Source organism: Protopterus annectens, chromosome 4.part0 (assembly GCF_019279795.1).
Source record: "Protopterus annectens isolate FY-2018-M chromosome 4.part0, PAN1.0, whole genome shotgun sequence".
Classification (NCBI taxonomy): domain Eukaryota; kingdom Metazoa; phylum Chordata; order Ceratodontiformes; family Protopteridae; genus Protopterus; species Protopterus annectens.
Window position 1 is genome coordinate 88,206,731 of NC_056733.1, and position 14,438 is coordinate 88,221,168.

General features: G+C 36.3%; 1 protein-coding gene across 1 annotated transcript in view; it reads right to left on the reverse strand.

The window, feature by feature from the left end:
• TBCD (tubulin folding cofactor D) overlaps positions 1–14,438 on the reverse strand; it is a 3,708,267-nt gene that overhangs the window by 1,336,907 nt on the left and 2,356,922 nt on the right. Inside the window, exon 18 of the mRNA XM_044068123.1 lies at positions 12,902–12,982. Within this exon, the coding sequence (XP_043924058.1) occupies positions 12,902–12,982 (81 nt within the window). The remainder of the gene's footprint in view (positions 1–12,901; positions 12,983–14,438) is intronic.

Genomic DNA, 14,438 nt, shown 5'->3' on the forward strand with positions numbered 1-14,438 from the left:
TAAAGAACTGGTTCCCTGTATCCACTCCTCATTTATGAATGGCTAAGTTGATTAATGCGTGCAAATGTCATATACAAACAGCCACCGAAGACTTCCACTTAAAATGCCTTTTTCTGTCTGGGCACTGAACATAATTATGAAGAAAGTGAACAATGTAAAAAAAAATCAAACAGCCTATCAAGTAAAGACTACAGAAGGCTCCAACTTCATTTCTCACAGAAAAAAGATTTGGATTTCTAGAAAAAAAAATCAGAGACTTCCTTCTAAAAAAGAAGGGTTTTGGTCCTAGCTCTCTGGTATAAATGGAAGAAGTCCTTACTACAAATGAAAAAACATTAATTTTTACAAGACATTCAGTTACTGGAAGAGTCTGGGTGGAGAGAATAGGAATGAGCAGCCACTGATGTTTTGCTCATACTGGGGGTGGGGCAAAGCCCCCCTTACCACTTAGCAGACCCCTGGAAAAACAATACTGGGTCATCCACGGGAGCACTGGCCTGTTGACTACATGCTGTCCGTGTGTAAAGCACAACGATGGGTAAATCAACATGCAGAGGTAGGTTTCTCACAGCAGGCAGTACTGAATGGAATGCAAATGAGCTACTGCAGGGAGTAAGCAGCAGCAAGGGTGTGGGTAGGCAGTCCTGTCATGCATGAAAGTTGGCCCTCTCCCTACAAGATGACTCCTTCAATGGGGGGGGGGCAAATAAGGTGATTAAGTACTCCAAGTACGAAAAGTGGGACACAGGACTGCCACATAAATCAGGGATGCCGGGCTCTCATTCCTAGTGAAAGAAATCAGTCAACTATGTCAAAGTAGGATGCACCACTGAGCACATCCAGTTGTCTGGAAAAGTAAACATCTTAACTGGTTGGAGGAACCCATTCCAGGACTTGTTAAACCTCTTGGAATAAAGGGATAAAGCTTTGACTAACTCTGCCCATCTGTGTTCAATTAGTGTCATGAGGGCTGGCAGAACTTGCTGGAAAAAATGAGGTTTAGCAGCGGATGCCAGCTCCCTCATTTTAGGGGGAAGGAGAGATGGACTTGAGACAGCTTCACTGCCAATACCTTCTGCTGAAGGACTGTGTCACTCACTTGTGGATCCCAGGTTGGCTCATGCTTCTCAATGAGAGCTCTCCTCTGGACAGCCAAGGAAAGGGGAAAGCAGGCATGCCTCCTTCCCCTCCTCCTACCAATACACTATAAGTTCATAAACTGAATGTGACAGTGATTGGGCAGGCTACTCATCAGAACCTAAATCTGATCTGCACCCAACACCTGACTTTAGACGGAGGGGAATGGATGAATTGATTAGGAACACAGTAAGAAACAAATGTGCTGCAGGAATCCTGCTTAGTCTGGAATTGCTTTGCTTACACTTTCTGGGCATCCAAGGCAATGTAACAGTTTAAAAAAAAATGTTGGTTATCTGTTTTATATTTTGAACCGTAAAATAGGAGGGGTGGCTGCAAAGATGATGGTCTGGAATATTGCTTGCATTTATTACATGCATATACATGGAAGGGTTTAAACACAAATATCAACTATAAATGAATTTTAAAAACTAAAAAAATTAATTTGAAGTTATGTGATAGTCACATAAATTTTAATTACATAAAAACAGGATGTGAAATGGAAATATATCAGAAGTTTGAAGTAATCTTGGTCCTGGTGACTTTTTAAAGATGGAAGCCCTTACTTTTATTCATTTTTTTCACACTAAAATTATCTTTTATCTAAATCATTCTCAACTTTATTTTTCTGCAGTTTGGTGAGTTCTTCTTGGTCTAGTAAAAATGCCTTAAAATGGATATTTTCAGAGGTGTTATGTTAGATAAAGAAGGACATTTTACTCGCCTTACCTACAGAAAAACTGTTGAAATCCAGTCAAGTCAACAAATCTAGGAAGAGTAAATAAAGCAGTACAGGTAAGAAACTAGATTAAAGATCCCCTACTGGTAGGACAGTTACTGAATGCAGTCTAAAGACCCCTGTGTGTCATATTGTTCTTTTTTTTTTTTTTTTTTATGTAAGTGGGCTGTAGGGTGTGTTCTGACAGATGGGGAAGGGATGGAAATGGATGAGATGGAGGTCAAAGGATGGGCTAAAACAGCATTTGCAGCACTTTGTGAAATGTATAAGCAGATGGACACCAAGATTGTCCCCTGATTTTAGGCTTTTGTGTCCCATTATTATGTGGCTGATACAGAGACATACACATCAACGTAGGTATAATTATTGGATATGGGTATGGTTGGATTTGTTTACTTTCCAAATGTGGAATGGCAGTTGTGCATTCATTCACACTGCTGAACCGAAACCTTGAAAATGTACTCACCATTTAGCTCAAAATACTGTACCTGATAACCGCAACGGTCCCAGTCACAACACCAAACTTTTGGAATCGAAAGTCCATGTTATAGTGTACATTTTGCAGCAGGGCCCCCCTGCGCCTCCACACCCACTACAACTTAAAATATACCAACTCCAAGATTGCACTACAGTGAGAAAAACAGGAAATTCCCCATTCCCACAGTACCGCAATCTCCATTCACTATGCTGAACGCATAACAATGAATGCAGTTCTACATTTGTTATTATGGTTCGTAATTTTGCAGTTTGGAACTGCGAACCTTGAGCACCATGATTTCAACCAAGCAGCAGTCATATAACTGCCATTCCACATTTGATAGTAAACCAGTTGGATGCTGTCTGTGGATGAAATTAACTTAACCTCTTGTTTACTCAGTTTAAGCAGTCTGGTATGCAGGACTAGTTTGCATTTTTGTGAATAACTGCACTAATTATTCACTAGTGTTCAAGTGCATAGGTTATCAAACATTTAAATCAACTTAAAAGTTATAATTAAGAGTTGGATGGAACAAACTGAAGTTAGCCTACCACTTACTGGTTATCAAAAATTAAACCTTTGACTTTATTTTAGTTAACTGTGTACTACATCTAGTATTACATTCTTCATTTTATGTTTGAAAGCTGTTATACTTTCAATATACAGGAAATGAATAGCCTTTTAACATTTGAAATTGCTGAAATAATCATAAAAATATGGTCTGTATAAACAGTTATAGTTCGGACTTTTGTAGAATTATAGGTCATTTAATTTCATTCTCAACCAGGTTTGTTTGGAAGTACTTACTGTAAGCAAGTACTTACTGAAAAAACTAAATAATATATGCATGTAAACGCACACGTGTGTGTGTGTGTGTGTGTGTATATATATATATATATATATATATATATAAAGGGAATGGGGCTTTTCTGCTGTTCCTTGACATTAGAGCAGAGCAGGGAATGGGGCTTTTCTGTTGTTCTTTGACATTAGAGCAGAGCAGGGAATGGGGTTTTGACAACTTGGAGTTGGTATATTTAATTACCAGGGAATGTGGGAGATGCGGGGGGGGGGGGTTTGCCCCCCCCTTTATAGTGTGTATTTTTTGGGGGTCTATGTTTTCTGTGTCAGTGTTTCATGCATTTGATCTTATGAATGAGGCCTATTACTTAAGAAATGTTCATTTCATGTGTTCAAGTTTCTTAAGAGAATAAATTAAATTCACCAGATATTTGCTTGATATATGTGGATGGCAAAGGCACATTTCGGAAATATATACCACAGAAAAGCTCCTTAGCCTTAACAGTTCTGAAGTACATAATTATATTATATAGTATCCTATCATAATACATAAATAAAGACCAAGTTCTTTCCAACATATGTTCCAATTAGGGCCCTAACAGCTGCTATTATTGTGCAGTATATTTTATTATGTGATCATGCCTTGTATGGAAAGGACATTCAATAACAACTATTTATTTTGTTAACCTGGAAGGAGGGCTGGACACAAACCCTTTTGAGTCAAGACCCATGCCAGAGGCTTAAAAATGTACACTTTTGATCAAGAGTTTATATACTATGAACTTTCAAGATGACTGCGCACTGATCAACAGCATAATGTCAGCTCTCCTAGTGTGAAAACAGAAAATGAGAAAAAGGAGTGCCATTGATTTTTTTTTTAATTCAGTTACTGGCAAGTAGATACACTGCCTGGATGCCAGCAATGAAGAACATTTGGGAGACCTGAAAGAAAACCAATTAGAAAAGGAGAACAGAAAACACTGTCTGGGAAGGATTCTGCAGCTGTTCAGCAAAAGCAATTATATTCCAGTAATTTAGAGGTAAAAATAAATCTAATGTACTCAGAGGTGATTTAAACAAATGAAATATCAATTCACATAACAAAAAGCTGGAAAAAAATAGAAGACGTTTTAACTAGCCATTCAGATGAACTGATAAAACTGCAAAAATCAGAGGATGACCTGAAGAAAAAGCTGAAGTGAATATGATGTTTCTCAAGAAGAACTGTTTAAAAAAGTAGTAGTTAGAAGACACATTACACAGAGAAAACATGAGACTTTGGGCTGTAACAAAGAAACTAGAAGGAAAAGACTATATTAATTTTATGAAAGCACATTTAAGCAACTGGACTGGTGGTTCCACAGCACAATTTACTAAATAAAAGTGCACATCAAGTCTATACTCCAAACCTGGCTTTGAGAAAGCAGCCAATACCTATATTAGTAAAGATGCAATCACCCCAGCAGAAAGAGTTGATTTTGACAACATTGTGGCAGAAGGGCAGAGTATTAAAAACTGGAGCCAGCAGAGGGCTTGTAGAAAATGATTATTCACTGTGCACAAGCCAGAAGAGAAACAAATCAATCCCAGCAATCAGGAAATGTCAAGAAGCAGGTGTGAGATTCAAGCTACTGTATCCAGTTGTCCTCAAAGTGTTTTTTTTTTTTTTTTTTTTAAGAATGGATCAAATTTATTTTTTGATGCAGAACAGGAATAAGGAGGAAATAAAAATGTTTTCCAACAAAAAGTGAATTAGGAAGCAGAAGGCTTCTCATTTTTCTGATGGTAAGGTACATAGACAGACTTTTCAAGTGAAACCTTTTCCAGTGTTTCAAAGGAAAGTGCTTCAGAGACAGAAAAAGTGCAGGAGTTGACTAGAAGAATCAGCAGTACCTTAGACATGAACCAGAGTCTGGTGTTGGGAGATGGAGACGACAGGAAGAAGACCAGCAACTCTAAAATTACTGAAGAAATGGAAGACTATAAAGCATCCTATCACATTTGTGAAATATGGTTTTGCAAGAAAAAGTGGCTGAAAGACACTGGACTTTTTTTGCGTAGAAATTTTTGGGTGGACTATAAAGCAAATACCCCACTTTATATCAGTAATGTCTAGAAGGACACTAAAAGGAGGAAGCTAATTGTAAGTACAACAATTTTTGTTTTTATTAGTATTTGTATAAAACACTTCATGATAAAAACTACATGTTATATACAGTAAAACAGTTTTGCATAGTGTGTAGTCTTGTGTATTTTAAAGGTGGGGGTAGTATTTTTAGTGACTGATGTATGTGTTAAAGATCTTAAAGTAAACATATTTTTATAGTTGTAAGAAATACAGGCTTTACAGTATAACAAGAGGGAAAAAAGACTGGACAAAAGTAAGTTTAATGTGCATATGCTTAATCTTGGGCTGCTGGGGGGTGTAAAAGTGCAGTGATTATATTATATGCAGAATTAAAATATTTATTTTTATTTTATAATGATGAATGTCTAGATTACTACCTTTGGCTTAAGATGTAAACAGGTGTTTTTATAAGCATGTAAGCTTTAAAAAAAGACAAAATGATGAAAGCCATGAAAATGCTAAGCTTCTTAACAAGTGCAATGATTTTTAGCTTGTTTGTTTTCCACTGGTAACTGTTCACTGAAGTCGAGAAGCCTGTAGCTGAGGGCAGCTGTGCATTCTATTCTGAGTGAAATTTACAAAAGACGGTTCGCAGACTACATTTCCATGGGGACAAGCTGTATGCAGATGTAAGAAGCTAATCTTGAGAATTCTGAGTATTCTTTGTTGAGGGAAATGAAAAGTTACAACCGCAAGCAGTTCAGTGAAAAAATTAAGTTTGAAATTATGGGAAGTGAATAAGAGGTAACCTTCATACCAGCCTTAATACTTTAATACAGTTAACAGAACTGTGTACAATCTACTTTTATTTAAAGATGGACAGTGTACTTTTTCTTGGGGCTAAAAGTTAATGTTTTCTGAAAACATACAAACTGTTTTCATATCTGGGTTGGGATGAGAGAGAAGAAAAGAACAGACAGCAATTAGTAAAAGTGGGAGGACAGGCTGTAGAACATGCTTTAGTATGGGTACCCTTAATTTTAGGTTAGATAGCACCTATAGGCACAGCCATCAGTTTGGGGCAATTGCTCCCTTCTGGAGGGATAAATTTCATGTTCTGAAGATGCACACAGTTATGTGTGTTTGTTCCAAGTTAATAGGGGATGGGTTGTTTTGTATTTAGTTTTTTTTTGTTTGAGAGTTTTAATTAAAACAAAAATACTTCAAATGGAGATAAGAAGTAACAACTGTACAAACTATCAGTCTGCAAACATTAGTATATGCATGTAACTCAAAAGCTGGAAATACAAATAAAAAAAACTGTCAAGTATAATAGGTGGGAAGAATAGCTCTTAAGTAGTAGTAGGAGGAGGAGGAAGAATTAAGACAGAATTTACATATTATTCCCCAAGGTACAATAGCTGGGTTAGATTAGATAGAAATGGAACATGTGCATTGAACTGAAAGCTTTGACACACATCCAATAACGATTTCATATCATTCACCAATAAACAACAAGACAAAAATGCAGGGTAATGATGTAAAATTGGGTCTATATTAGAACATCGAACAAATGAAATATCGAACAACCTAAAGGCCGAAAATGCCAGACCTCAAACGCACTATTGTGGAGGGGCTGTGCCCCACACACACTCCCCGCTAAAAATATATACCAACTCCGAGATCGCACTACAATGAAGAAAGGGCAAATATTCCAATCTTCACTGTACTGCAATCTCACAAAAAGCATATTGAGGTCTGGCATTTTCAGCCTTTAGGCCGTTCGATAGTTACACTTTTCAATGTCATGATAGGAACCCAGTAAAATTAAGACAATGGCAGTTTCACACCTACCTGTTAAAAAGAGAATAATTTAAGGAATGGGTTTTGGAAATTGTTTGAGAGTTATTAGGAAAGATAAAAATATCTTCGGAAGTTAATGCTAGTGACTGGGATAAAATGAATAAGGAGTTTAAAATAGGGAAAACATGAAATAAAGATATATGGTTAAGAAGTAATAGAAATTAGAGAGGAGCTGACAAATGTTAAATTATTGCAGAATAAGGAGGAGAAAATGCAAAGTACTAAAGAGAAAATAAGGGAGCATCTGGATAATACAAATGAGTTTTAAAAGACTGCCGTTAAGCAACTATTTCTGATAACAATTCCAGAGAACAAAAACTTTTAGCACAATGACATAGGCAACATAATGTTGAAAGGGTCGTTGCCAATCTTAAGGAACCTATAGCAAGAAAAATAATTAGAGATCTTGTATGGGTTTGAGAGATATTCTGGAAATTTTAAGAAATTTTATGAAACTTTGTATAAATCAGAGTAATATGGAAATCAATAAAAAGTACAAAGGAAATATTTCTGGAAGACTTAATTATGCCACTGTTACAGGTAGATAAAGCTCAACAACTAGCAGTTAAGATACAAGGTGATGAGAGAAAAACAGTGATATACACTCAGCCTTCAGGAAAGTCTCCAAGAGCAGATAGTATTCTTGTGGAAGCTTGAAAATTAAGAGGGAAGAAAGTGAAAAAGGAGGGGAAGCAGCACCATCTTGGAAGAAAGCTGTGGTTGCTGTGTTACCTAAAGATGGCAAAGACCCTTCCAACCCAACTTCATACAGACCCATTTCAATTTTAAACCATGATTATAAAGTATAAAAAATATAAAAGTCAAAATAGTCAGTAAACCGGGGGATAAAAGCTCCGTAGTCACAAAAATAAACAGATAAATATATGTAACACAAACCAACTACAGAGCTACCATGTAGCAGGTAAAGCAGCCAAATGAAGGATACTTCCAAATAACAATCAGGCAGAATGGTACTCAGCTTCCATCCAACTTAGACAGATTTTAAAGATCCACACAGGAGCACAAAGACCAGAATAAAACTCAGGTTTATTAAAACAAGAGGTGAGCGCTTTTGCTATGAGCTTCTTCAGACCTAATCTAAAATCCGTCTAAGTTGGATGGAAGCTAAGTACCATTCTGCCTGATTGTTATTTGGAAGTATCCTTCGTTTGGCTGCTTTACCTGCTACATGGTAGCTCCGTAGTTGGTTTGTGTTACATGATTATAAAGTGTTTACATCTATACTAGTTAAAAGAATGGCAAAGGTGCTGACAAATTTGATAAGATATGGAGGAATGTAGTTTTGCGGAGGTGAGGCAAACATCTGACAATATTAATAGAGTAATGATGATCCAAAAGGAAGCAGAATGTAATAAATTACATCTGTTGTTGTTGGGTCTTGATGCAGAGAAAGTATTTGACAGAGTAAGTTGGGATTTTTTAAGTAGGGCATTGGAACTATTTGCATTTCCTGATACAATAATAGGGTTAGTTAGAAGGATACATGAAGGATCGGAGGCAAGACTTAAAGTGGGAGGGTTTCTCTCAGAAAAGCTGTCTTTGATCAGAGGAAGAAGCAGAAGTGTTCTGTTTCCCCCCTTGTTATTTGCTTTATATTAAGAGCAATTGACAAAGAAAATAAGAAACTCTGAAGTAAAAGGATGTAATTGGTATGGCAATCAAGAAAAGTTAGCTTTATTTGCAGATGATATTTTGTGCCTGATAAATCCAGAAACGGACATCTCAGTGTTGTGAAACATTTTGAGACAGTTTTAAGTTTTTTTGGAATATAGACATTAATGAAGATAAAACAAGGGCAATAGCAGTAAATTATCTACCCACACATGAATGGGTTCAGCAATACCCATACCTATGGGTACATGATAAGATGAAGTATGGGCCTCTGCTATGGCAGCTAAGGATATGTGGGAAGACTAAACAAAATGCAATGCAAAAACTGAGAAACTTGAACCTCTTATTTATGGATATGGATAGTAAGATACAAGCAGTGAAAATGTTTAGTCCCTTTAGTTTTGTATATTAGTCAGACATACTTTTACAAACCAGAGGAGACATGGACAATAATTAATAAAGAAAGAAAAGAATTTATCTGGAAAGAGGGCAAGAGTTAAGTGAGATAAGTTGATCTTTCCAACAGAAAAAGGTAGTTCAGAGTTACCTGATTTGAATGGATATTTTAGAGCTACAGACTTAAGGTTCATATACCTAACACAAGCAAAAGGTTATAATTTAAAGTGGAAAGGGATGACGGTGATGACAATGATGAAGTAAGAGGGAAGTTCAAGAAATAGAGAAAGAGTGGGATTTTGGATGAATATCCTTAAGGAGAATAGCAGCCACAGAGAATATTGTACTCAAAGTAGCAGAAAGTATTCCAAGAACTATGCCAAAATGACAATGGAGAAAGAAGATTTTAGGGATGACTGTAAGTAGGGGTACAGAAAATAGGCAAGAGGGGTCTGGAATTTACTGGAGAAACCTGGGAGCAAATAATTCAATTAGGGAAGATAATACAGTAGGATGAGGCCAAGACGACATTTGGATTGCATGCCAGAGAATGCCTTCACTACTAGGGCTTGATCTCAGAGTACAAGCAAAGAGAAAGGGATAGGGGAATAGGGGGATTTTAAGTGAAAGACCTGCTCTTGTAGAGTTGTAATTGAATCCAGAACAGAATTGGTTTTTAAAAAGGGGATAAGTAGTAGGGCATATAAAATATTGCATGATAACTATGCGAATCAATCACAGGAGATTAGAAAAGACCATGAAGAGACACTGGAAAAGCAATTTAAAGGAAAACAATGGAAAACATATATATGGCTCCCAAGTACACAACTAAGTCTTTAGGATCTTTGCATGGAAGTGTTTGCAAAGGTATTTTTATATCCTAAGCAGACCTCAAAGAATTGTTTCTCAGGTAGATAGCAAATGTTGGAGGTGTGATGGAGAAGAAAAAGATAAATGGGAACATGTTTTGGGTGTGTGCAATGATTTGGCAGATTTTAAAAATTTCCTTTAGTGTACTCTGTCAGAAATATTGGTTGAGCAAACTGCTGTAAGTAAGGAATGATCCTTTTGAGCTGGGCTACAAAATCTGAATTGCCTAGACATACAAGGCCTTCTAAAGCACAATTCTGTTGGCTGATAAAAAAGGAATTACTAGAAAATGGAAATCAAAGTCTAAGCCAACTGCATCTGAGGTACTGATTATTATAAAAGAGATAAAATAACTGGAATACGGATCTTTAGAAAAGGGAAGGAGTAAATTACATAGAAGCAAATGAAAACTGCAGTAACACTAAATACATAATAATGCTGAGGAGGAGTGAAACTTAAGAGAAGGCAGAAATTCAGCAATTCTTTGTAATGCTGGACTGATGACAACAGCAAAGAAAATATATGGGATGTATATTGTACTTAATTTTTTCTTTTTTAATAATCTAAGTTTGCCTATGTCTTAAGTGATAATTTAATGTTGTTTTTCTTTCAGCTTTTCCCGGTAAGGGGTCGCCACAGTGGAACTCCGGTCCGCTAATGATTGGCAGTAGATTTTTACGGTGCTGAGGTGCCAGCTCGACGCCCAACCTTCAACGAAGGCACACCCATTCACGCATGTCTTTCGAATGCTACTCAATCGTGGAGAGGACATGCAGACTCCATACAGAAGGCGCTTCAGCCGAGAATCGAACAGGAGAACCTCTTACTGTGAAGCGACAATGCTACCGCTGCACCACCATGGCTTTAAGTGATAATTTAATAAAGGTGTTATTATTAAGTGATAATTTAATAAAGGTGTTAAAAAGAGTTTATATATTATGTAGTATGCCATCAAAATATGGACGTCTACTTAGGGAACATTTACTGAGCAGAATTCAGTAGAGTATGCAAGATGCAAAATTAGATGGACAATAAATATTTACAATCACTCTATTTTAGAATATAGGCTTGATGGGCTGTACCACTATCAAAGGTTAAATTCAATGAAAGCACAAGACACATGCTGTTATGGCAACAGACTAGGAGGACGATTGATTGATTTATTTTATTTGACATTTGTTTACCAGGAAACTGCCTAGGACCAAAGAGCCCCTTTTCAGTGCAGGACCGGGGAGAAACACTCCAAATTAATAGAAATAATTATCTACATATATGTTTTACTATATTCCTGTTTTATACAGTGAGTAGGTAATTTAACTTCATAAGGAAATGCAAACATCCAAATCATTTTAACTTCATATACACATACAGAGTGATATAATCAAAATATCCAGGAGTAGACATAAAACATATAATTTCATATATAGACACATACATCAGTAACATTTAAACTAAGTATACAGAGTAGTACAATTAAACTATCCAGGAGGAGCTATCACTTAAATTATTTTCTTCTGATTCAAAGGTACAAAATGCTACTCACAGAAAAGAAAAAAAATGGCCAGTGAGGGGATATGTAAACATAAATACACTGGAGGGAGTGTGCCAGTCTGGAAGATGAGCAACGTCAGAAATCGATCAACTTATGGTGGGTGGATTTCTAAGCAATGGCTCAAGGAAGAGTTTTTAGGGTATTCCAGAAGTACTTGCTTGAAAATATGTAGGCTAGATAAGTTATGAATACGAGTAAGAAAAGAGGAAGGGCCACACTTGCAAATGACCTTTCAATATAACTAAGGATGGAGCTGTATATATATATATATATATATATATATATATATATATATATATATATATATATATATATATATATATATATATATATATATATCTGTTAAAGAAAAAGAAGGTACTTATCATTAGATGAAATAAAATATGCTCGACAGCTGTAGTGACAATGTCCAAAGGTGACAAATGAGATCTGGTGAATGAGAGGAACTACAGCATTATGGGTAAGGGAAGAGCTGGAGAATTTGTGGTTTCCATGAGCTGTAGAACAGCAACCAAGTCGGATCAGATCCAAACCCATATGTTGAAGAATTAATGAAAATTGACAACATCAGATCTACTATTTTTTTTTCTTTTCTCCCTATTTGACTTTGTGCTGCTCTGCTTGTTCTCCGTGGCTTACTGGCTCATCCACCCCTGCATTCTCCCTAAAATTATTTTGCCAAGTGGGCCTTCCCCACTCTTCAGGAATTCTACCTTGCAGTAACTCTCTATATGGTCCCATGAAGTGAAAGATCATATAAGGATCTACAAGTTCGGGGCCGGACGATGACATGCTCATGGTGGTCAGACATATTTCCAAATGTACAGTACAATAATGTTTATTATTGCCTCACCCATATTTTCTGAGTTGCCCTGTGAGGCTTCTGGTCCCCAGCAGAGTATGCAGATTCCACAAACCACCCCACAAGATAGAAGAGATGGCTATTGGCCCCTTCATTTTATCCCCCTGGCCAGCCCTACCAGCAGCTAGATCCATTCCTGAACTCAGGTGATTGGTGGGGCAGGTGGATATCCTGCTTCTGCACCACATGGGCAACTCCAGGAAGCCACCGCTTTTGCAGTTTTTGTCGGGGGAATCAGCAACATTCAGGTGGGTTTAACTCAAATATTATGATTTACTGTTGCACTGACTTCTTGAATACATGCAGTTATGGCACATGTATTTCTATACAATTGCACTGTTGATGACCATGGTAACATGAGATGATGCAGTAGATCACATTCTTAATGTAGTAATTTATTTATTTATTTGCATAAAACTGTAGTTATGCTTTGATGATAACACTGTTTATTAACAATCAACACTGAATCTTTCAAAGCTAGATAAGAACAGAAGAAGACATACCTATCCCAGTGGTTGATCTTCAAGTTAATAAGATGATCTATCATTGGTTGAGTGTATTCTGGAAATCCAGCAATGTAGACACTACAAATTAAGAATGAGACGCACGTAAGAAAACACAGTTACTCACCAGCCCCCCCCCTCCCCACAAACAAATTCTTAAAGTTAAATATTTCTTTGATTTTGACAACACTTTGTTAAACGCAGAAATTTGCAAAGACCAAAATGCTGATCATTCTGATTCCTAGAAAAAAGACAACTGTACAGCTATTTTCTATCAGTAGATAATCCCTTTAACTAAAATCACTATTCATCTGATGGCTTACAGTGTAGCTGTTTAACTTCAGTTAAACCTTCCCATTTATAAAAAAAAAAAAAAACTAGTATGTAGTCTCTTTGATCCTTACATTCTTTACATTTTATTTCTTAGAATGGGTAAACAGCAGGGCTTTGAATTAAATGTGCAGCCATGCCATCTGCCTCATGTAAGACATTTCACGGGATGTCTTGCTTGTATCCCATGGGAAATGCTAGAAGTGTTCAGTTTCCACTCGTTTTCAATGTTTAAAAATTCCTACTGTTTTTTTCCCATGCCAGTAATATTCTAAAGCTTTGTGTTATAAGCTAAATAATTGCTGTCTGTCTTGTACATAATAACATTAGTATATTTGATTTCTTATCTGACCCGAGTCTTCTGGTTGTATGCTCTAGATCAGAGCCTTGGCTCTCGTAATAAATAAGACTGATAAAAAGGACTACAAAGAAAACAGATGAATTGCTTATTCTTTAAAAATACAAGAAACTGAAGCTGAATTCTACTAACTAGTAAGCAAGTTTACAAAATGTGACAGTCATATTAGAGCTGAACACACTCAACACATTAGATTTCTTGACAAAAACACTGCATAACTAATTAACAAAGGTAAAAAATAAACAATGGTTCATTGTGGCAAATGTATTAAAGTAACATCTCAGCCAGTTAACAACTTGAAGCTACAATGTACTACTATATGTTCAACTCATTAGTTTATGGTTAAAAGAAGTACAGTTCTCCGAGTAAGTTCATGAAACTAGATGGATGAATAAGAAACAATGCAGGCATGTCTAACATTTATTTTTAAGGATTAAAGTTTTATCAATTAAGCATTGAACAAAGTTAAGAAATAAAAATCACAGAAACACAATTAAAATGTCAAGAATACACCAATCCACATGTTTATTAATCCAAAATATTAAGTGCTTTATTCCCTAGTAAATGGGATTTCTTCAGAAGACGTGACTTCAGTTTCGTGCTTAGTGGTAAGTCCAGTTCAAAGTTAAAAATAAATGACAGTCTTAGTAAGTGACAAATGCAATGAGCAACATGAGTAGAATATGGAATAAACAGTTAAAATATACTAGCAAATACACAGCCATCATAGCAGAGCTTAGGAAGTCTTTCTAACAATGTGATTATTGGATAATTGGCAAAATGCAGATAAAAACCATTGACAGTGACCATTTTTCTTATTCATCAGCAGTCAGATGACCCACATAGATA